Source organism: Lepidothrix coronata, unplaced genomic scaffold, assembly GCF_001604755.1.
Source record: "Lepidothrix coronata isolate B3197 unplaced genomic scaffold, Lepidothrix_coronata-1.0 Scaffold206, whole genome shotgun sequence".
Classification (NCBI taxonomy): domain Eukaryota; kingdom Metazoa; phylum Chordata; class Aves; order Passeriformes; family Pipridae; genus Lepidothrix; species Lepidothrix coronata.
Window position 1 is genome coordinate 838,953 of NW_016690386.1, and position 23,919 is coordinate 862,871.

The following is a 23,919-nucleotide window of genomic DNA, read 5'->3' on the forward strand; positions in this document are numbered from 1 at the left end:
ACAGATGAAACAAGAAGAGAAGTTTCCACGTTGGCAAAGCTGATTCCCTGAAAGGAAGAGCATTGCATCAATCATTACCTGGCCCTTAATATGACACCAGGCTGGACAGCAGGTGCAGTCCCCAAGTTCCCTGGGAACTTGGACCTAAACCAAAGTTCCCTTCTGGACTACACCAGTGGGTTTCTTGTCCTTGGAAATCAGGGGAGTTAGGGAGAACAGGCTGCTCTGCACCCAGATTCCACCAAGACACAAGGCTTATATCTGGCTGGAGCACTCAAGTTCAGCAGCTTGGAAGACCTCCAGATTCTCTGCATTGTCCAAGGAAGCACAGTCTTCCTGACAGCCCAAATGCAGGCACAGATAGGATGAAATATGCATTTCTGTTTTGTTTATGAAGTTGAACAGATTTAAACCTTGTTTGTAAAAAACACAAATGCTGATTGCATCTCAGTCTTCTGACTCTGGGCAGCTGTAACTAGCAGGTAAACCACATAGAGAGCTCTCTCAAATGGCTGATGAACTTAAAATAGAATGCCATAGTCAGTCTTTAAGGCTACACTCTGACCACACATTCTACTCATTCTCTAAGCAAAGACGGAAAGATGAAGAACCACCCTTTAGGGCTGGTCAAAGACTGAAGGAGGAGGCAGAAGTGCAGGTGACATATAAATGCTCTACAGTGGTGGCTGTTGACCATTACTGCTCTTATGAGCCATCTGAAGCCTTTTCCAGGTTGTTGCTCTAAGGGACTTCAAGATGTCATATTCCCTCTCCTCTGTTCTCAAGATGGGACTGACTGTGCCAGCATCTTTCCTGAGAGACAGCAGCCTAACCTTGTTCACTTAAAAAATTATGGAGGCTCTGCTGTCTCCCCAGGCAATCTATCCCTCACGTTTCACTGTTACATAACTTAATGTTCCTTTCCTGCAACTTAAGTCCATTAGTTCTTGAGGCTGGAGAACAGCCTGTCCCTTCCATTTTGCAACTATTTCTATGTGTTTGAAAAAGGTTATCGTGTCTCCACTCAGCCTCCTCTACTCCAAACTAAGCAATCACAGCTTCCCAGTTCATCACACAGAAGCCAGGCTGCTGCTGGCTGGTGATAGCTTTCAGTAACTGCTGACTGGGCTGGATTTGCACCAGCAGCCTGTAGGTGAAAGCCTTCAGCAGCTTTAGCTCTCTGAGCCAGGCTGTCCGTTCAAAGACATGAAACTTTTTTCTGTAATCCAATACAGTGCATCAGTAAATACGCATTACAGTACAGTAAATTTCTGGAATTTTCTCCATCACATTAGGATATCATAACAAGAAGAAAGGAAAAGACACCTTATTTCACGAAAGTGCATTTTAGGGCCAAACTTAAAACAGGATTCCCAACAGGTCTTGAAGAGTGGAGAGGGAAAATGCAATATATTGTGTTAATACCTTCTCCATTCCACCCCCTCTATCAAGCAAATTAAATGAAATGCATGAACCATGTCTCGGTTGGCAAATGAAACCTGGTATTTGTACTTGCTGCCATGTCTCAGAGTGTTGTTTTTCATTTTAGACTTTGCACGGTAGTAAAACACTGCAATGCTTTACATTCATTAAGCTTGGGCCCATTTAGTCTGTGCCGGCAAAGCAAGTGCATATATCTCAGACTCATAAAGCATCAGTTCAGAATTACACAGGAAATAAATGACACTAAGCCAGAAGTCCAATTTCCAGAGTCCAGCTCACTAAAGCTAAACAAGCACCTTAGATAAATATGGCCTATTCTAAATGAAATGTTAGTGTAATTTTGATAACTGTCAATAATTCCCGCATTATGCCTAAATGAGCTTGTCATCCAAGGAGATTGCTGTATGGCTGATCTTAATTTGCTAATTAAAACTGCAGAGAAGAATTTCAGCTAAACTGGAACTATTTGATTCATAAAAGTGCAACAATGCACATTTTAAAGCATTCCTTCCCAGTCCTGGCTCCTGACTGGCTGAAGCCCAAAACCAGTTTGCTCTGCAGCCTGTAAGAAGGCCGCTTTGTTAAGTAAGAACAATGAGTGATTGTCTCTCTAAATCACTATTATTCCTTACCCCATTATAGTTAATTTATTTTTAATCATGTTGTATAACAGAAATAAAATCATTAGATTAAGCATATATCTAGCAGTGGGAGCCCATTATCCTTTGACAATGTTCTGTTTCATTGACATTATATCTTCACTGTAGACAGTTTCCTTGCCATCATTAGTCCTAAAATGACTATTGGATTTCAAGGGTTTCTCCCTAATCCATAATAAGATTTACTTGCTAACAGCACAAAACAAAACAAAGATATGCTTCTGTTATTTTACTGCTGTTGAATACTTACTTTAAGCTATTAAGAAAATTCAAGTACAAATTCAAATATTATAAGTATTTAAAGTTTTCCTGCATAATTCTGATTCAAGGGAAAGCCTCAGCAACTTTGAAGCTTTGGATCTTTGTGGCTCTATTTTACTTAAGCAAGCAACAGTACTTTGTCAGTTCTTGAATCAAATAAGATCTACTATTTCTTGCACAATGATTTTTTCAGACCAGTTAAAGCAAATCTCAGTACAGTTCATTTTCTCCAGAAATGGCTACAAGGGGTTCATCAGATTTCACGTGAAGAAAGAGGCACAAACTTTCCTGCTAAGGTTGCCAGCAATTCCCCTGTGCTAAGTGCTAGCAAACAGTCAGCACTAACGTTGGGAAGTTAAAAACTCCTTTGGCATGCTGATTCCCATGGGATAATTCAACAGTTATCCATTTGTACAAATGGCAGTCACAGTTAAATCTAAAACTAGATTTTTCCAAACCCTATTAACAGCAGCATTAGAATGCAGCAGGGACCATCCACAGAAAAGAACCTTTTCTGTTATCTCATAGTTATCTTTGAGGAGGTGGCAGATTTCCCTGTGAAAATTATCCTTATAGATTGCCTCTTATTTAAGGATATGCTGGCACTATCAAGTGGTGCTCTTTTTATGCTGAAATTGCTAGAAACACTTAAGAGTCTTTGCATGACTCTTTCATCTGGGAGAGCAGCTTCAATAGATACCTATTTTCCATATATGTAGACAAGCTGTGACACTTTCACCCATATTGACATAATCCACGTAAGCCATGTGGTTTCCATTAAGAAGGGTCCATACAATATAGTCAATTCTTCATTATCTTGGCTAATAGGAGAATAGAATAACCCAGATAAAGGAAAGACATGCATAATTATTGCTTCCAGATAAGAGCTGGCTCAAATATTTCTGCACTGTGCTCCCCAGACAGAGCTTGTACATCTGTCAGAGCTTGACAACTTAGAGTTTATTAACTCAGGCGTTACCTGCATCCATCCAATATAAGCAAGGCGATTTGGGTGTCTCCATGATTTAATCACTCCACAAGTATTCTACTAACTGAAAATAATTTTGGCTATAATTAAGTAACAGCTTCCATATTCATCATTCTATATGTTCTGATACTAATACGGCGTAGACCCAGTCATGCATGGACAAGTCAAGGTTGAATGGGGAATAATGAGGAAAAGTAAATTATGCATGAATTGCAAGAGGAGTACGTTCAAAACACAGGGGAATGTACAAGGCACACAGTGATGTAAAAGGGCCTGTGGAATTATCGTATTCTCAGACAGCACTTGCAGAGGAAGCATGCTCAGAACTGTCACAGGTAGCAAGTGTGAATCAGAACTATCTTTCTACGTGAATTGTCAGAGGTTTCTTTTTTATTGTGTTGCAATTACTCAGCCACACTGAACTTCTGTCAGTTGAGAGTTCTCATAATGTGTAATCTCCGAGACCTTTTAGTACCAATACACAGCCTTCCTGATCTCAGCACTGGTACACAAATTGTATTGTTCAGTCACAAGAGACACTCAGTTCTGTTACAGATATATGGACAAAACAGTGTCTTTACCACTATAGAAAGAAATACAGATTCTCTTACAAAGAAAATGAAAGTGTCACAAATAATTTTTTCTGGATTCTTATGGAAGGAAAGGGATTATAAAGAAATAGACTCAATGAAATCAACAACATCATTTCTTAAACATTGAAGTGAATCATCTTACGGAAATGAAACCATTGCCAGTCAAATTTTTAATGGTATACTTGTACATGGCATCGTGTTGAGGAATTGATGATTATATTCTGCCACATTCCGTGTTGCATTTACAAATTAGCATTGCCTTGGTTTGTCTGCACATTACATCTAGACAGAGGCACACAACAATGCAAGACACAGGCCGAGCTGTAGAGGGAAAACTGATGGGTAAGAGAAGTTAGCCGCTATCTCATGTGATGTAACTGGCTACAGAAAGAGCAACTGACAGCAAATCACAGTGCCAGACATATCAAATCCCTAAATATCTGTTCATTTTGCTTAAAGCATCACATACAGTGTTCAGATCGCTGCGGAGGTCCTGGACAACATTTTCTATACTCCTGGTATCCTTCAGAATCTCAATGCTTTGCGTATATGGATTGAAATACACAGAGAAGGGACGATTGATTGATTTGGCAAAGTCCCTGAAAGAAAAAAGAAAATTAACATAACTTTTTTTTGAACTGCTAAAGAAGAGAAAATTGGATTTTTGAGTCAGGGGAAATAATTTACCTCATCTTTTCTTTGGCTTCTTCAAAACTTTCTGAAACAAAGTAAGCCTCCTGGAAAGTAGTGATAAGGCATTCTTGCAAACAGGTTGTCTTTGGATCGAATGCTTTCACATTGGCCTTGTCAGAGAGAGCATGCTGCAAAATATACCACAGGACCTGTTAAACTGTGTTTTGATACTGCTGTGTGTCTACATACAACTGTTCATATATACAGCTTTTATATCGCTGTGCTGTATGTTTCCCACGAGCTAGTAGCCCCTCTTGTTTTACTACAATGTTTTTTTCAGTTTGACTAGTGAACATGGTGAATTTGCTACTTAAAAGAGCTCTTTCTATGGAAAATTTTTTTTCCCCTAATAATGAAATAATAAAGAGATTAGAAATGCACCTGCCATGAAGATATACAGACGTAAATGTTCAGCTGGAAACAGGAAAGTCATCAAATAACCATTCTTGAAACATTATCTGTACAACTGCAAATACATATGTCCCCAAAATGTCATTTAACTGGCAGAATTCATCATTGTCTTGATGGGTAAATTGAGTCTCAACAAACAGTTCATACAACCTGTGCTTTACATTTTCAGGACAGCATCATATACTATTTTCCTGACAGCGAAAGTGAAACTATATATCTGAAAACCCATTAAATAATGCCAGTGTATTGCATAGCGACGAAATGCATTGCCCTTCTGCCACATACACCTGAGCAATAATGCTCCATATAGTACTGCAAAAAAATAGCTAAACAGACACAGGTAAGTACAGGGCAGACACTGGGCAGATGAGGCATCAAATGCTGCTACTCAGAATAGAGATTTCTGATTAGCCTTTCTCTTTAAATGACTTGCACAGGCCACTAGAAGGACACGAAGGTTTCAAAACTGGAAAGCAGGTACTGAGACATTTTCCAACACAATCTTTTCTAGCTCCCCTTTCGACTTGAATACTTGTGTTAGCTTTTGGACCTACCTTATCTTCCAGAGCATACATATTTTCATTCTCAGTGCTCTGTTATGGCAGTGCAAGGTAAGGAAGAAGAGCATATTTAGGTCACCTTTCAACCTTCTTTAGTCCCCTTATATCTATACACAGTGGAAGATGTGCATGAAAAGCATAAAGAAATGATAGTGAGGAAGCAGATCCCTGAGGTCCAAAGGTGTCTCTGATTTCTTTACTTTCTATCTGCATGGACATTCTTTATAGTAGAGTAAGGTATTAACCTTACGGTATTCACCACAACTTTTCTCCATGCTCTTGCTTATGCTCATTCCTAAATCCCTGTGAAAGGCACTGAAAATATCACATCAGCTCTCAACCTGCAGTCTCCAAATAACAGGACAGAAAACTGGAACAAGAGCCTCTTCCTCCCACCTCCTCTCTCTCCAAAAATAAATACATGAAAAATTAATGTATGAAATCATGAAATGTCAGAGAATTACCTTTCTTTAGTGCATGTATCTTTTCCTTCTCACAAAGTTTGCTGTTTCTAGCCAGCCATCAGTTGAACAGGTTTGAAAACAAATATTAAAAATAGTCTGTCAACCAGCATCCTCTTCTAAATGGACTGAAGATCAGGCTCACCTTATTAGGCTACTGCCTATATCCCTGTTGTCACTTTCTCTTTGCAGAGCCACCATACCAGTGAATGCCTGTAAATTTAGGCACTTACCTCCTTCTATCAAAATGAATTTGCTTTTCTTCACTGAAAATTATAATAGATTCCCTGGGAGGTTAACTATAGATTAAAAAAATCTCCTCTTAAGGTGTCTTTGTACTTCCAGGTGAGACTTGATGCCTCAAATGTCTAAAGCACAAAGTTTTAAAACTCTGACAGGACTGAGTGAAGCCCTATGCCTGGAATCAAGATTATGATACAGGCCATGATTTCTTAGGAACTGAATCAGTAGGTGACCGCTTCTGGCTTATGGATTCTTTCCTGTACTGTGAAAGCTTCAACAGAAAGGTTGACAGTGTTATCTTCTCTACTTACTAATGGCCTCTGCCAGGCCAAGCCTAGTCCTTAGGACTGAAGCCATCAGAGACGAGAAGGGATTCAGCCTGTGGCTCCTACATCATGAGCAACTCTTGTAGTCACTGAGCCCTGATTTTATAAAAGGAGAGAGTTTAAAGAGGAGGAAAAGCTGATTAGTTATCACAGGGGACGTCCTCTGAGAAAGCCCTTCTAGCTATTCTCCTCAGATTAACCATATGAAATGACTCATACACTCTGGATTCCAGTCTAGTTTACACATGAGCAGAGCTGTTGCTTCACAAAGCAATTCTGCAGAGACTGGGATGTGAGGACACCAGAGAATGTGCAACCTGGAAACAGAGGGTAAAGAATTCAGACATGCCTTCAAAGTTAGGTGACAACTGATCAGTTATTCTTAAGATTGCAGTTTGGGAATGAAGTGCCTAAATTCTGATGAATTCCCACCTGGGTCACATGTCTCCCTTCTAGGACATAGTCTTCGGCTCTTGGATCAATTAGGCATTGTCATGGCTACCAAAGCAACGTTTCCATCTTTGCAAGTCTGGATGGTGCTTTCAAATTCCACAATCTGGCATCTGTAACATCTGCTATCAAGTTGATACGCTGACACCAGCAATGCAAGACTTCAGTAACTGAACTGAGCCTGCAGACAAACCTTCAGAGGGATCATAAACTGTTTAGTGTGAACTAGAAGGGTCAGGACACTGACTCAAAGCTGACTACAGCATTTTAAAGAAACATTACAGTGTTCTAAAATGTTGGTCCTTGGCACTCTCAACATTATGAAGTACATAATCTCAACAAAAAAACTTGGTCTGGTGAGTCCAAAAGCTTTCAAGTTCATGCTATTCACTTATGGTTTGGTTGGACATTCAGTTCTTCAGTGAATTCAAATGAGAAAGTAGATTTCTCCAACAGAAACCTCTTTTGTTATCCCCCTCCAATGAGATGTCAGGGCTAATACAAGGAAAATAGGTTTTGGTAAAATAGAGCATCTTACCATCTTGTGTATCCGTAATAACTGTCCCTAATGGCCCATTCATATGAATCATATAACTGCTTATGCCAATAAAACTACTGGTGATTCTCCTTCCATTCGAGAAATAAGAATTTGGAGTGAAACTTCCAAATTAATCATCACTGATTCTGAGGAAAAGCAGCAGTATCAGACAACTGGACAGCTTAAGAATTAAACCATTACTCATTACAGGTCTCTCGGGTCTAGGTTGTCTGATGCATTGTACAGAAGATGGAAGATATAGCACAAGATCTAAACAAGACTTACATGTTTTTGCAGTGGCAGCCGGTCAGAAATACTGGGGCATGTGTGATGGCACCAGGCATTTACACACTGCACAACAGTGAATCATTTTTTTAAGTGACCACTATCACTGACACATGAAAAAAGTTTGGTCTTGTAATTTCTCTTGAGTATAAAAATTGGAGTGTAATAATACAACCCAGAGCTTTTCAGATTTGAGAAAAAATAAACAAAACAAACCCCAAAAAGTAAAAGTTTCAGCCAGCAAGGGGAAAACTTGAGTTGAGAAGTTGTGTGTGTACCAGTACTGATTTTATCACCTTGTTATTCCTGGTAGAGTACACATAGTCTTGGAAAATCCTGCTCTTAAATGTTTTCCAGCTTATCTACAACCTAAGTTGCAAATCTGACAGTGTCCTGATATTACCAGAAATTCTTTTTCAGTAGTACAATTTTATATATTGTCTAGACAAAGAAGTAAAAGACTTTCTAAAGAGTACTAAAATGAACATCTGGGATCCAGGAGTTGTTTTCTTCATCCTCTTCAGAAAACCGAGCCAAAATTCACATTTGAATCTTTTTGGTGTTAAAGGCTAATGCTGGCTCTTCTTAAAATAAACGATCATTAAAACAAAATAATACAACTAGATATTGTATTTGACCTTAAAAATTTATACAGAAAGATTTGAAGACTACCTCTCCGTTTAATATAGAAGCATACAACAGGGATATATGACTTGATCTACAGCCAACTGAAATGGATAGGAGGCTCCTTTAGTGAAAGAGTTCAAGAGAGCATCATACAAAGTAAATGGATTAAAATTTCCAAAGACATTTGAACTGCCTTTTAGAAATAGTTTTAATAATTGAAATGTACATTATTTCCACCTTATCTCTAAGCCCCAAATACATACTGTGTAATAGTGTTAGCTAGAGTTAACCTGACTATATTAAGCAGAAATTTTATAACTACTTACTGTATTATTTGTTTCCCCCAGGCTTCATTTTTAATCTTCTCTTTCTCTTTATTTTGTTGTGCTTTCCAAGTTTTTTTACTTGATGCTTCCCAAGCATGCACATCAGGAAATGCACTTTTCAGTATCTGAAATTCTAAGTCTAAATACTGAGTGGGGAAAAAAATTTGAAGGGAATCCTATGTTGATAGGTCGGTGCCCACATTTCTCTAGCTTTTACAGTTCTTTGTTACTAAAACTGTTGACCAGATTTGTAGAGTGAAGCAGTGTAATACAGAAACAAAGAAGAGTGAACAAGCCATTCACTGCACTGAAAGGACCAAATACTGCTGGCCGTTTACACCCTGCAAACAGTGTGGCTCATTCATTTCTAGAAATTTCTAGAAATTATACATAAAATTGGTCACCATGTTATTTCCTGTGAATACCACTGCATTGAAAAGAGAGCTGATGGGGAGAGCAGTTGGAGAAAGCCTTTTCTTCTTGCTCACAAAAGCATATTAATAACAAATGCCTCTGCAGTCTCGAATGCACCCTCAGTAAATTTGGAGACAAGACCAAGCTGGCATGATTATTGTTCTGCTGGAGGACAGGAAGGCTCTGCAGAGGGATCTGGATAGGATGAATTGATGGGCCAAGGCCAATCGTTGAGGTTCAAAAAGGCCAAGTGCCAGGTCCTGCACTTGGGTCACAACAATCCTATGCAGAGACAGAGGCTTGGGGAAGAGTAACTGGAAAGTGGTCCAGCAGAAAAAGACCTGGGGGTGCTGGTTAACAGCAGCTGAATATGAGCCAGCAGCATGCCCTGGTGGCCAAGAAGCCCAATGGCATCCTGGATTGTATCAGCAATAGCATGGCCAGCAGGACCAGTGCAGTGACTGTCCCCCTGCACTCAGCACTGAGGCCACATCTCGAGTTCTGTGTTCAGTTTTGGGCCCCTCACTACAAAAAGGACATTATGGCACTGGAGCATGTCCAGAGAAGGACAGTGCTGAGGTACCTGGGGTTGTTTAGCCTGGAGAAGAGGTGGCTCAGGGGAGACCTTATCACTCTCTCCAAGTACCTGACAGGAGGTTGTACTGAGGCGAGGGTAAGTCTCTTCTCCTGAGTAGCAAGTGACAGGATGATTGGAAATGGCCTCAAGTTGCGCCAGGTGAGGTTTAGACTGGATATTAGGAAAAATTTCTTCACTGAAATGGTTGCCAAATATTGGAATAGGCTGCCCAGGAAAGTGCTTGAGTCACCAATCCTGGAGGTATTTAAAAGATGTGTGGATATGGCAACTTGAGGACATGGCTTAATGGTACTTGACAGTGCTGGGTTGACGGTTGGATTCAAGGATCTTAAAGGTCTTTTCCAATCTAAACTATTCTGTGATTCTATAAAGTCAAGGTATAAAAATTCAAAATTGAAACAAGATCTGCCTTCCTAGTGACAAGGATACTTAAGTATTTGAACTTCTTCACAGAAGTGACTGTGGGCCCACAATCACCCTGTCTTAAGAACGGCAGTAATTATTTCTGAAATATTTTCACTCTGACACCTGTGAGAAGTACGTGTGTTGCACACACAAGGGTGAGGCTTCCTGGCCATGCAATCTGACTCTCCTATTCGTCCCCACTCACCACTGAAATAGCTGGTATTGTCATCATTTTCAGAACAATTGCTGCCATCCATTAGGATTTTGGTTATAATCAGGATATTGATATAGTCAGTATCTCCAGAACAGTCTATTAGCGTGATTTTTCAGAAACTTTCAGATGAAAGAAGACATTTTCCCTCCCAATAGGTGCTAACAGAAAAGGCTAGTAAGGGAGGTTGCTTTCCCATGAAACAGCAGAGACTGGCAATGGTTTGATGCAAGGCTGTGCACCGAAGTCATGGGTGCCCAGACATTCTCCTACCTAAGCACCTGCCTGATGTATCTTGTTGACAAGAAGCACATTCATGCCCATGAATGTGGTCTAGAAACAGCTTCTCCCATGGTCACTTTAGCAGAAAACTTAGTCATTTTTTGCAATTTTTTCCTTACCTTTTACCTTCTTTTCTACTCTGGGGCACAGTCCCACAAAGGCTTTCTGGACATTTTTCACCTTATCAGGCCCTTCATGGAGACTATGTCTACTTGTGGTACAGTGCTGTTCTGTTCCCACAATACACAAATTTTCAGTAACCAAAATGTCTCATTTAAGTCTCTAAGCATATGCACAATCTGGTGAAATATAATATCTTATGATACACAAGAGATCAAACCAAATGGTCTAATAGTCCCTTCGGGCATCATATCTACAAGATATATATGTAGAGTAATAGAAAAGTATATAATATTACTGATTTATGGCAAAATTACTATTATATATATATGGCCATACCTTTGAAGAAGATCGATACAGTCCATTAATGGGCAAATTATTTAATTTATACTGTTGCTTTTCAAAAGGATTATTCTTTGCACTTAAACTCTGAGATTACTGTTGAGCAAAGAATACGGACCTGGGATCACAAATGCGTGATACCAAAATATGCACACTTGACAAGAATAATACGTTTGTTTGTAACAGTGATGGTAGAAGACTTATTATGTTCTTGACTATCCATTTCCTCATTTTTATGCCCTTAGATTTTGTAAATTATGTGATAGGTATTTTCAGGGTCATAACCTAGCGACTATATCTCTTAGTTTAAATAAAAGGCCTGATTCTCTGCAAAATACTGCACAGAGTTCGGGGTTCGGCACTGAATGTTGCTGGGCCAGACGAAAACAAGCAGGACATGTTCATCTCTTTGCGTTTAACCATCTTTGCGCTGTGAGTATAGAATATTGCCAGGTAGATAAAGAATGCTTCTTTGGCTGAAGTATGCACAGAACTCAGAGCATCTCTAGTGCAGCCAAGGGAAAAATACTGGAAAAGGTAATTTTCTTCGACCTTTTGCCTTCTACTGAAAGAACAGCAGTTTGACTAAGGAGCTTCACCACAAATATTCTGTTATAGGTGAAATAAACAGCAAAAAGAGACTGGGGTATTTCTATTAAACTGCCAGATAGTTCACTGAAAGCCAGCCCAGGAGGCTGGGAAGATGTTTTAACACAAATAAACAATAGATATATTGCAGAATAGTTTGAAATACTATTCCATATATGCTTTTGAAAAACAAATATTTACCTGCAAAGCCACCAAGAGGTCATTTGGGTCCCTGAAGATAGTACTCTTACCTCTCTTTACCCTTCCCTCCCATCTTGCCAACAGAGAGATGTACTAAGTCTCAAAATACTACATTTGTGACAAAATACCTTTTGCTTGTTTCCCATGTTTTGTAGGCATAAAAAGAGGCAATAAATCATCTGCTACAACTAATCACACCATGCAAGGTTAAACAGTTTCACCTTTATAAGAATAGGGCTCAATAGGCAAGTCTAGCATGAGTTTATACACATTCCTTAATTGTAAATATGAATAATCTACTGAATGGACCTCAATGAATGTTGGTTTTTTCATATCAATAATGAATCCATTCAAATACACTGGATTACTTATAACACAACCATGTCTGATTTCTAACACTTTATTGTGGATGTTAAAAATATATGCTTCTCATCCAAACAAAGCTTTTAGAGGCCCAAGGCAACCTTACCTGTTAGAAACCATAAGCCTCCTTTTACAAGAAATGAAAATTCAAACAGAAATAAGTTTTGTAGTTTATAGTTGTTTTGGTACTTTGGGACTTACAAGTCCGTTTCATGCTTCAAGTGCCAGCTGATACTTTTAACAAAGCTTTTAGGTCAATACCACATTTTAAGTATCAGCTTTTTATCTTGAGAATTTTAACTGTTATTTGAGAGTCAATATATCTATATCCAACTATTATTTTGTTAAGATTAAAGGTTGATTCTGCTTTAATGGTACATACCTTTAATTCTCCAATAGAAGACAGAAGTCCTGCCCCATAAGCGCGTAGTTGTCCTTCTTGCTTGCAAAGGCCAAACTCAATCGTAAAAAAATAGCACTGTAAAATATACAGATATTCAGATACATATAGTGTAGTTGCAAATGTGCAGTTAAGCGTTATGACAATCAGTACCATATTCATTCACTTGCCCCACTTCTTCAGGATTACCTGTCTTGAATATAAACTCAGATACAGTACATTATTACTGCCAAGTAATTTAAATGTCATGTTCTGCAGTAAGGGAGCTTTGAACAAAAATGTGAGATTCTGCTTTTTTTCTGGGCAACCAAGCAGTTCCCAGGCATGGCCAGTTAGGAATAGACAAGCAAGATCATTTAGGTATCAAATGCATTGATAGGAATCTGCAGAGATTTTTAAAACCTTCTGAAACAAATGAGATGCCTTAAAATAAAATTCTGCAAGGTAGTCAGTCCGACTGTCTAGGAACCTCTCAAGATCTCTGGGATCTAATTCAGTTTTGCATTCAAGCTGATATCGCTTTAAAGTCTGCAACGTAGTGAATTTACTTAAACGCGTGTGCGTAAGAGCCTTCTTGAGTTCAGGCCTTAGTCTTCACAAGATTTTACTCTGTCATAAATGTCTGTCATAAATGAAGAACTAATAGGGCATTTGGCTTCTTAAATTACAGAAAGAAAATTATAGTCAGTCAAATGAGTTTACTTGACCAATCCATTACAGTTGTTTTTTAGGTCTACATTCAATCAGGTAACATATCTGAGCTGTAAAATTGATGAGAAGTAGTGAAAGAGATATGCTAAATGAGAATAACATTGTGGTATTTAACTTTGCTGTAGCCACCCAACAAAGTTAAACGTTAGGAAGACCTTAAGAAGCACAGATAGCCCACTGTCCACTAAATGCAGAAGATGACAGTCTCTTCTGCTCCTATGGTACTGAGTTTTAGTTTGGTTTTGTTATGAGACATCGAGATTGCTTTTTGATATTAGATCAAACAGTTGAGATTAAGATAGTAACTATTTCTACATATAAAGGTTTTAGGAAGCTGATTTCTAACTTACATGAAAATATTGCACATATTTACACACACATCTGTATATACATGAGTTTTTTACATTATCTGACAATTTCAGGTTTTGTGTAAAGAGACATAACTTCACTGAACCTAGCAGATTTAACTGTCTTTGCAGGAAACATGAATTTAAGATAAGAACCAACCCAGTATTTTGTACTAAATCTTGAATTTTTCAAATAACTTAAGAATGGATCCTAACACAATGATCTTTTCCCATACAGGTCCTCCTTAATACCCCACTCTTCCAGTATTTAGCATACTAAATGTAAAAGAGTAGAAATTAACACCTCTTTTAAATTCAACAAATGTTTAGAAATTCAGAAATTATTAATTGCCTTGCCTCATCAAAGTTTCTGCAGAGCTAGTGATTCATGCAGTATGGCACTGTGCAGAAGGGTGTAATGAAAGAAAAAATAAAAACATGAGCCCTGTGTCTGATCCAAACCTGCTAAGTCAGCTGAGAAGAAGAATCAGTTGCAGAAATTTGAAATGTTTTAAGTCAGATTCCATCGCAGCAGTCAAAGGCACAGATATCCACAACGGGAGGTGAAAACACAACATCATCAAAGAGAACCAAAAAAAAATCAAATTTCCACCTCTGGCTTTGCTATTGACGCAGCTAAGTCAAGCTGGCATAAAATTTTTCAGGATATGCAATGAGCTAATGTCCCCACTTAGAAGAAGACAACTCATTTCCAAAAACGTCATCTCAGGGACAAACCACCAGGTACACAAAATGACAAAGGTATTGCTGTAGCAGCAATGAGTGAAGCTGAGACACCTACCACCAAGAGTACAAACGTCACTTTCCTGCCTAAATATTTTGCCAGAAAAACCTTCAGGAGGCAACAGTCCTTGTTTTCTACATGCTGACACTGTCAGCAATAAACTACTCAGCTTTACACTTAAATCTCATCTTTGAATTTGCCCCCTCCTTCCCAACTTCTTTAAAGGAACCCATCAGGCCATATGCTGTAAACATAAACATTCTGACAGATACACAGCAGGATTTGGCTCCCAATAAAACACAGTGATCATGCTCATTTTCATTCTTAAAAGTAACAGTGGCTAAAAAGTCTAGTGTTTGTTAAAGACCTGTAAGAGCAGCCATGACTTTGTCCCCATATGTGGGACACCTTTCCTGTCGACCTTTCTCAGGCTGAGGAAGACAAAATCAATGTCATGCTGGTCCCTGGAGAAAGTCTGATGCCCACTTAGCAATCTATAGGGCCAGAGGAGCAAGGGAAGAGAAACATTCTCCACTCCCATAAGGATGTGCGCTCCAGGGAATGAAAGGGGCAGAAGGCAGAGAGCTAACACAGCCACAGGAGAGAGCAATCCCTGCTGTCCAGGGTGAATGGGTATCCTGTTTGCAAGACAGAGAGACCTCAATTCCACTTCCTCCTTGAGCTTCTTTTACTTTAGTTCAAAAATTATTATAATTGTTACTATTATAAAAGGGAGTTCTATTTATGAGCCAACACTTGTTGATGAGAGCCAAATTTTATTATTTACAAGACACGTACTCTCAGTATAACCAACCCAAGTAAAACACATACAAAATGGCAATACATCTGCCTACTACTAACTTGTGGCATCCAACTATAGCATTGAGAAAAGCCCTTCAAAAGAAAAGCTGATTTTTTTATAAATTTGCCATATGGAGCAATTACAATTTACTATTTAAGAGAGTTCTGCTTAGCCAAGAAAATGCGATAGTTCACCCAATGCTGCCATCTTCAGATCATTAGTAAGTGATACACGATTCCTCCCACCTTCCCACTCACAGACATGCAGAGATGGCTCAGTGCATCAACAGAGTTTGCAGGTTCGGTAAGCTGTGCTCTCAAGTCTACAAACATCAAGCCATACTGATAAGGAGGTTAAATACTAACTATATGGAGCCACTTTTCATAGACCAGACACAGAGATACCCACTAGATGCCTCTCTTTGTATGGTAAACCACAACTGTGGTACTCTACACACAGGATAACCATTCTGGAGTGGGAATGACTGAACAAAGAAATGGCTGTTGAGATAAATACATTTTTTAAAGCCTCACCTGAAGACAAAAACTGGGTATTACACTGTTGTTACAAATAGGCTGATGAATGCAAGCACAAATGGGGGTATCCAGGCTCTCCTGCTCTGATTTCAAATCTTGGACCTGTCTCTGGCATACTTCCTAGACTGCGGCCCCAGACATTTGGCTCCTCTACAAACTACAGCAATATCCTGTCATCTGCCTTTACATTCAGTACTACCTCATCTTTGGGGTGAAGTGCGGGTTTGCTACAACCTATAGAGAGGCTCTTGAAGTTTCTGTAGTTTTTGAAGAGCCTTACACTAAAGTGCTCATCTTGTCCGGGAGCTGCTCTATGCTGATGACGCCGCCCTTGTTGCACACACAGAAGCAGCTCTGCAGCGTTTAACATCCTGCTTTTTAACACTGCTGAGCTCTTTGGGCTGGGAGCTTAAAGAAGTTCTATATCAACCTGCACCTCAGGAAGTCTTCCTTCATCCTCATATCACCATTGGTGAATCAGTGCTCAAATCAGTCCAGCAGTTTAATTACCTAGGTAGCCTCATCTCCTTGGATGGTAAGATTGACAGGAGAGATAGACAACAGGTTAGCAAAGGCATATAGTGCTTTTGGAAAGCTTCATAAAAGAGTTTGGCGAAATAAAAACTTGAAGAAAAGTACCAAGATCAGTGTTTACAGAGCCATTGTGCTGTCTACTCTCTTATACGGATCTGAATCATGGGTCATCTACCGCCACCACCTGCATCTACTAGAACGCTTCCATCAACACTGTCTCCGTACAATCCTAAACATCCACTGGTCAGATTATGTGACCAATACATCTGTTCTAGAACAAGCAGCAGTTACAAGTATTGAGGCCATGTTGCTGAGAACACAGCTGCGTTGGGCAGGGCACGTCTCAAGGATGAAGGACCACCGCCTCCCTAAGATCTTGCTTTATGGTGAACTTGACACCAGCTGCAGCAAGAGAGGAGCCCCAAAGAGAAGATACAAGGACTCCCTGAAACAACATCTCAGCCTTGGCCATATTGATCATCATAACTGGTCCACTCTGGCCTCCAATCGGGAGGCCTGGAGACACACCGTCTATAATGCTGCTGATGCTTTTGAGAAAGCACGCAGGATCACCCTTGAGGAGAAAAGACAATGCAGAAAGAATTGTGCCTTGCAGAATACACCATTTAAGGAGTCTTTCTGCTGTGCCTTTTGCAACTGGACATGTCTATCTCATGTTGGCCTTTTTAGCCACCAACACGCCTGCAACAAACGTGGGTGCAGCCCTTCCCAAATCTTCGTTCGCGAAGCCTAGCCATGATGATGATGACACTAAAGTGCTGCTCTGTTAGCCAAATCAGCAAAATGAGATGAAGAATCAAAATGCCAAATGAAGGATTAGAAACAATTTTTATGCCAAGTGACATCAATGTAATGATCAAGACTGCGCCAGGAGCACAAGACAGTGTTCAGTATGATTTTAATTTATTTCTCTTATTTATCAAAAATATGTGAAAGATACTTTACAATCCTACTCATAAAACATTGTCTACATGGGTTTAAAAACTGTTAATCAGATGCATGGAAGAAAATCCTATTAAGGGCTATAAAATACTAATACAGATTTCTTCCTTCAGAGTCCTTGAAATAAAAGTCATTGGCAGCCAAAGCAGTACATCAAGAAAATATCACCGTATGGCTTTAGACATACACTGTCCTCCAGATGTCTGCAATTTGCCTGTGTCAGAGACAAGATATTGAGGTAGCTGGTCTGGCAAAGTATATGTGTGATTTCAAGAGTCAGATCAGTTGTCCTGCTATTGACAGGAAAGATACAGGGCAAACTCCAAAGCTGGTTTCCAGGGTAAACACAATGTCTGTTCTTCACAATCAGGTACTGCCCTGCATTATAAACTGGACTACCAAAAGAAAAAGAAAAAATCAGTGACAGCTATGACAGCTAACAGAAAAAATCCTTATTCGAGGGTGCTTAGAAATTTTCAAAGGCAGGAGAAAAGGTCTGATAAGCTCAACTCTTCTCACCTGTCTGATTTCTAAGGCTTTGAAAATCACTTCTCACATCACATCATTTTCCATTTGAGAATCTCCCTCTTGGGACCTGTGCAAAGAGCTTGTGTATGGTATTGGATGCTGGTGTCATAGAGTCAGGAGTTCAAAATCTGACTTGTCCATAAAAAGGCCTTTCAAGCCTTTCCACTTTGCCTAATTTTCTTACAGTATAGCTTAGAGACCGATACTTGTGTTCACTTGGCAATTTTCAGCATGATGTATAGCATGAGATTTTATCTGTTCTCTAAAGGTACCTTATAAAAGTGTTGTCAGAATGAGTCCTGAGAACACCACGTCAAGCACCGATTTGTTTGTGCTCCCTGTCACGAGGGGGGAAGAATGAGAGATTGAGTAATTGCATGACTGCAACCCTGGCACATGGGCAGGAAGAATCACCACTACAGGAACTGCCAGTGGCAAAGGGCTACAACCCCAAGCTGACATGTAGTAGCACAATCACGTTATACATATAGAAAATTAGCTGCCATGAAGACAATACAATTACTAATGTATGTAAGTACTTGCAAGACCAGTGCCAAATAAATATCCTTAAGAAAACATCTTTACATTGTTTCTACTGGATTTAAGATTTCAAAGGATAATTGAATAGACCACTCAATTCAAATGCATGCGATATGTTCACAATATGCAAAGATTAATTCCTTTTTCTTTAGGAGTCCTTTGATATTTTAGCTCTAAAAACATTCACATAGAGATAAAATCTCTCATATAGTTGTAATTATCTCATAAGTAAATCGTTATATATAGCTGAAAGACTTTTTCTAACTCCAATTATTAGAAATTAATCCTAAGGATTAATGAAATAAAGGTGTTTTCTTCCCCCCTGTAAAAGTTGCTCAAATTGCAACCAACTGTTGACTCAGAAATATCTGTGACTCTCATCTGTGCTTTCTTTCTTCATTCAGAGCTAGTGCAAATAAATTTTTGAACAGTTGCTTATTTTTCAAAGACATCAATAGTCTCCAAAAAAAACCAGCTGGCATTTCACATTTGACTGAATTATTCAAAATTCACAGTCTGTTGAGTAGTATCAGGAGTGCTCCACTACAAGAAACAGATAGATGTAACACAGGTAACCCAGGCAACTAGCCAATACAGCACAGTGTTAGAGTCTGGACATCAAGCAATACTATTTGACAGCTATTCATGCAGGAACATTACTGAGTAGAAATGCAAGGAGATTTCTGAACAACAAATAAATCTCATGATGAGCTTCTGAATAGATCAAAAGCAGAAAAGAAGTAAAATTCAATAGCTAAGTCTCATTATAGACAATTCACCTACCTCCAACAAAGGCAGTGACCCTATTCACAGCCAACAGCATTTCTAAATAAGAAAACAAAGTTTAATTTTTCAGAGTTGCCTTCTTAAACTATTTTGTTTAGTCTGCCACTTTGAAATGCATTTAGGCTTAGTGAAATGAGGTTTCCTTTGGGGATTTCAAAGTGAATATATTTAACAATATTATCCTTTTTTCCTCATCTGACTGCTTTGCATTCAGACCTTTCACTAAGGGTGAATGCTCGGAACAATCTCTTTATAAACAGACATTTGGGTAGATGTGGTGCCGCTCATTAGAGCACTGGGGTATAGATACACACCAGCCTTCGCATTTCTGTTGACAGCCACAGAACTCAGCATCACCACATGCAAATTCCTCCAATGCAGAGGCTTGACATACTCAGAGAAAGCACGGCCTACAGTGAGCACAAGGGGACTCAAGCCCATGTGAATACTTTGAAATTATGTTTCTTTATTCAGGAGTTACTGGAGAAAAACTCATAGTGGTAAACCAAATGAAATTATCATCATGAGTTTGTAAGGAAGCAAAAGTGTACCTCAAGCAACACAATGCTACAACAGTGTCAGTAAGGAGGTAACTCTATACCTCCAACACTGGGGAGCCCAGACAAGACAAGACAATGTCTATGGCAGCTGCCAACCTTGCAGGTGCAATACAACTTCTGAAATAAGATCCGGAGGACAGCCCTACTAACCATATTGTGTCTCCTGAGAGAATGTGTCTTTCTATTGTTCATTCTCGCATGAAGGAGGCCCTCTTGCTACTCTGAAGAGCAAGCAGAGAGAGCAGAGGAATGAAGCATTTTTGGGATTTTTCTGCTGTTCCAAAAAGTTACATCCCACACAGTTGAAGCCACTGGATATCCCACTCCATGTTTGAATTACTTCAAAATAATCTGAATTTAGGTTTGCTCTGCACAAAGATGATGTCTGTCCAGCCTTCTCATTTTATCTCAGTTGAAAACCTTGGAAACCTTTGGAGGTGCAAAATCAGGAACTTCAACACTTACACAGAAAGTCTTTCTGTACAAAAAGCTGTGTTTCCTGGCAAGGTAGCAAATTCCTTTCCACCAAAGCTAGCTGTCACAGAGGTGATGCAAAAAATGAATGCCCCAAAAAGCACACTTGCCTCAACTTGTTCAACATGGCCAGAGAAAGAACTTCTAGCTTTTCCAACATAACTAATAGTGCTGAAGCTTAATATGCAGCTAAGGAGACAAGACCACTTAAACTGTAAACTGTTGCTTAGGTCATTTGTTAAACATAAGGCCTAATGCTTTGTTAAACATGAAGCCCTAATGCTTTGCCCTTCCTATTTCCCCTTCTCTATCTCATTTGACTCTTATCTTGAACAACTTCAACTTCTAAAACCTCGGGGTTTAAGGTTTATTAATTTCAAGTGGAGTTACGAAGAAAAAATGATGTGCACTAATAACCCATTCCACTTTATTTTACTACAGATAACATGAATTCACATTCAGCACTCCCTACATTTTAGCTGAGTATTTGCTCATTTCTTTTTCAAGCTATTGCTTCAAATTTCAGCCATGCAGAGATTTCACACAGGTATTGTAACAGGGACAGTGAGGTCATTTGACATGATAGTTGAGACTCCAAGAGATGGGGTACTCTGAAAGTCAAACCATAAAAAAAAAAAAAAAAAGTTGAGTAAACACGTCACTGCTGTCCAACCACAGTCTTCAGTCTGCGCTGCTTATGTGACACACTTAGTTTGTTACAATCCTTCACAATTCACAGGCTGCAAGCAGGCATTGTCTTTACAGCTTTGCCATTCCTGTTTTCCAGATCTTTGTCCTGCTACTCTTACAAGTGAGGAATTGGCATAAACACAACCTATCAAAGCAAGAAAAGTCCTGATTTTATAGGCTACAGGGACAAGGGCTGGCACCTCGTAAGTGTTCTCCTCAGCCTTGTAACTTATGCTACAGCTTGGAGAGTATGACTCCTCCAGCATGGGCCGGGAACTTGAACACTGACGTGTGGACATGGAGGCATGACCAAAGCGAGAGCAAAATTTGAAACAAATAAACACACAAGAGATCATTTGTCTGTCCTCTGCCTGACAGCATGCTCATTTTATGGGTCACTGACCCTAGGAATGTTGCCCCACACTGAATTGCATTGCTTAGGAAAACACTCAGAGAACAGACAGGACAGAGAACAGACAGGAACAAACTCACTTTTCTTCCTACAGCATCCAGAGCCAGAATCTCTACAGAAGCCTAGCCCAGTCGTCAGGATCCATTTATCACAGTTACCTGCAGACTTCAGCACTGGTCCAACATTGTTTGTCCTTCTCTAAAAAGACCAACTTCTACTCCCCAGCAAGCACGCTAAGAAGGACACTCAGAAGAAAAGGCATAAAGTTGTAACACTCCATGAAATACCAACATCTTCAGGCTAGGGAGGCAGAGTTCATTCTTTTGAACAAGCTGCAATGCCAGAAGGAAAGCTTATGGGGAAAACTGGTAATGCCACAAGGAAACCGAGTAAGGGGAAAACTGACACAGGATTCTCTTCCACTTATCCTGGGACAAGCTTTTGACAGAATGGTAAAGTAAATCCACAGCTTATCAAGAAGCAAAGGTGCAGCAATTAATCACAGTACAGGCAATCCTCATTTTATAAGCAGAGAGTTTACTGAATCACTGCCCTATGCCAGTCCACTGTCAGAATTGATTACTGCAAGACACAAGGTCTCTTTAGTAACTACCCTTGGCCAGCCCAGAGAAAGACCCCAGTGTCCTCCTTTACCAGAATTCCCATGGGGAAGGCACCAGGCTCATGTGGTGCTTCCCACAATGCCATTCCCTGGAGCAGGTTGTGCCTCCTCTAACTGACAGGCCAGTTACTGTAGATGACACTTGCACTGCAGGGAGTGATGCAGGAGAGCCACTGAGCCTCCCACAACATTTTAGCCAAGGAGGACTATGAGGTTCTTGTATACACGATCAGCTCTAAAAGTCCTAATGTACCTACTAATGAGGGAAAGTCATATCTTCAGAAAGGGGAGAAGTCTCCTGGGGCTGAAAGGATCTCAGAACTTTTGCAAGCCCTGAACCTGTGCGGGCAAAAAACACATTGAAGAGACAAGAACAACTGGCCAGTGAAGTTTCAGAATTCTTATTTCAAGGAGAAAAAACGCACTATTTCTTCACAGTCGTATCAATTTCAAATTTATTTCTGAAGAGAAAAAAAGGGTAGGACTTCATTCCAAAATTACCAGCATCCACACTTATTTTCTAAATATTTTAAAAGAAAATTAAGTTCTTGCATCTATTTACTGAAAACTGATTTAATAGCTAAGACTTGTTTTCAAACATCACAGTTTCTAACAGCAACACTGCATTTAGACTCAATGTTCTTTTAATCACATAAATGCCAAGGGACTCCCAAAAGCTTTTGTGACTCTTAATGCATTAGCTCAACCTGCTTTGCAAAAAAGAAGCAAAAAAAGATAGCAGGCATAAGTACAAAAGTGTTAGTTCTATTCATGTCAAGCTGACAGACAGATCAAAGAAGAAAAGTAGCTCTGGGAATTTTAAATATCTATTAATTTTGCTACTAAAAATATATTCAAATTGAACATGTTTTTCACAGCCCCAAACAAAATCTTTCTCAAGTGCAGTTGAGCATCTCCTTGCAGCACCCTGATTTTCAGCAGTTAGGACATGTGAAATGAATCTATCATAACCACAGAATAGTCAACTGAGTACCACTGAGTTACTTGCCAAAAGTGTGTAAATTCAAAGTGAATCACATTCAGCAATACATGGAAAAAAGTTATACTGAGCAAGTACCCGTGAGCAGAGAGATCACAGTTCTTCACTGTACCGAAGTCAAAGGAATTTCCAGTGGCTGTGGTCCAGGAATAACTTACCAAATGTGAAGATCACTCTGAAATGGTCACTAGTGATCAGCAAGAATTCTGTGCTTGTATAGGTCCTAAATTCATTGCAGATGTATAGTATGGATCTGTACGTAAGCTAATATGCTTACTCAAAGTCAAAAAATTAATCCTACAAAGGTGTTTACATTCTAGAAATGTAAAATGTCTTGTTAAACTATAATCTTAGCCACTTTTATGCAGTCAAACTATATAATTATTACAATTACAGCCTACTGATTCAAGGGAGGGAAGAAAAATCTTCAGGGAAAAAAGAGTAGTATGTTTTATGGGGGAAAAAATTGTAATATGTGAGTGCCCATTCTTTTCAGCATGTCTTGAAAAAGTTCTGAGCTCAAACTGCTTTATCTAGCACTATGAGCAGATGCCATCTTTATGAATGTCATAGTGATGATCTATGGAAAGTTCTCTGTAAGTTACAGAATATATAAAACTTACAGCTAACAACTGAAACAAGGTTACCCAGTCTAAACTGATGCTTTGTCTGATGCAAAAGCAACCTAACAAACAGAATGAGGAAGTGGAGGGGTTGTTCAAAGTGTGTCTGAAAGGGTGCCACGTTTATGTTCTGTTGACCTTGACAACTTCAGCAACATCTGGAATCAAACCAAAACAGCCAAAATTAACAGTCACAAGGAGGCTGTAACCTTCTCTGTAACCTTTTCTTTGACTTCAACAATGCCCTCAGGCTTAGAG

The 23,919-nt window shown here is 39.4% G+C and overlaps 1 protein-coding gene across 1 annotated transcript in view; it reads right to left on the reverse strand.

The window, feature by feature from the left end:
* Positions 1-3,659: 3,659 nt before the first annotated feature.
* Positions 3,660-23,919, reverse strand: part of TPH2 (tryptophan hydroxylase 2) — a 52,540-nt gene continuing 32,280 nt past the window's right edge. Inside the window, exons 9-11 of the mRNA XM_017832804.1 lie at positions 12,771-12,866; positions 4,632-4,765; positions 3,660-4,543 (exon numbers count right to left, since the gene is read on the reverse strand). Coding sequence (XP_017688293.1) covers positions 4,369-4,543; positions 4,632-4,765; positions 12,771-12,866 — 405 coding nt within the window. The 3' untranslated portion in view covers positions 3,660-4,368. The remainder of the gene's footprint in view (positions 4,544-4,631; positions 4,766-12,770; positions 12,867-23,919) is intronic.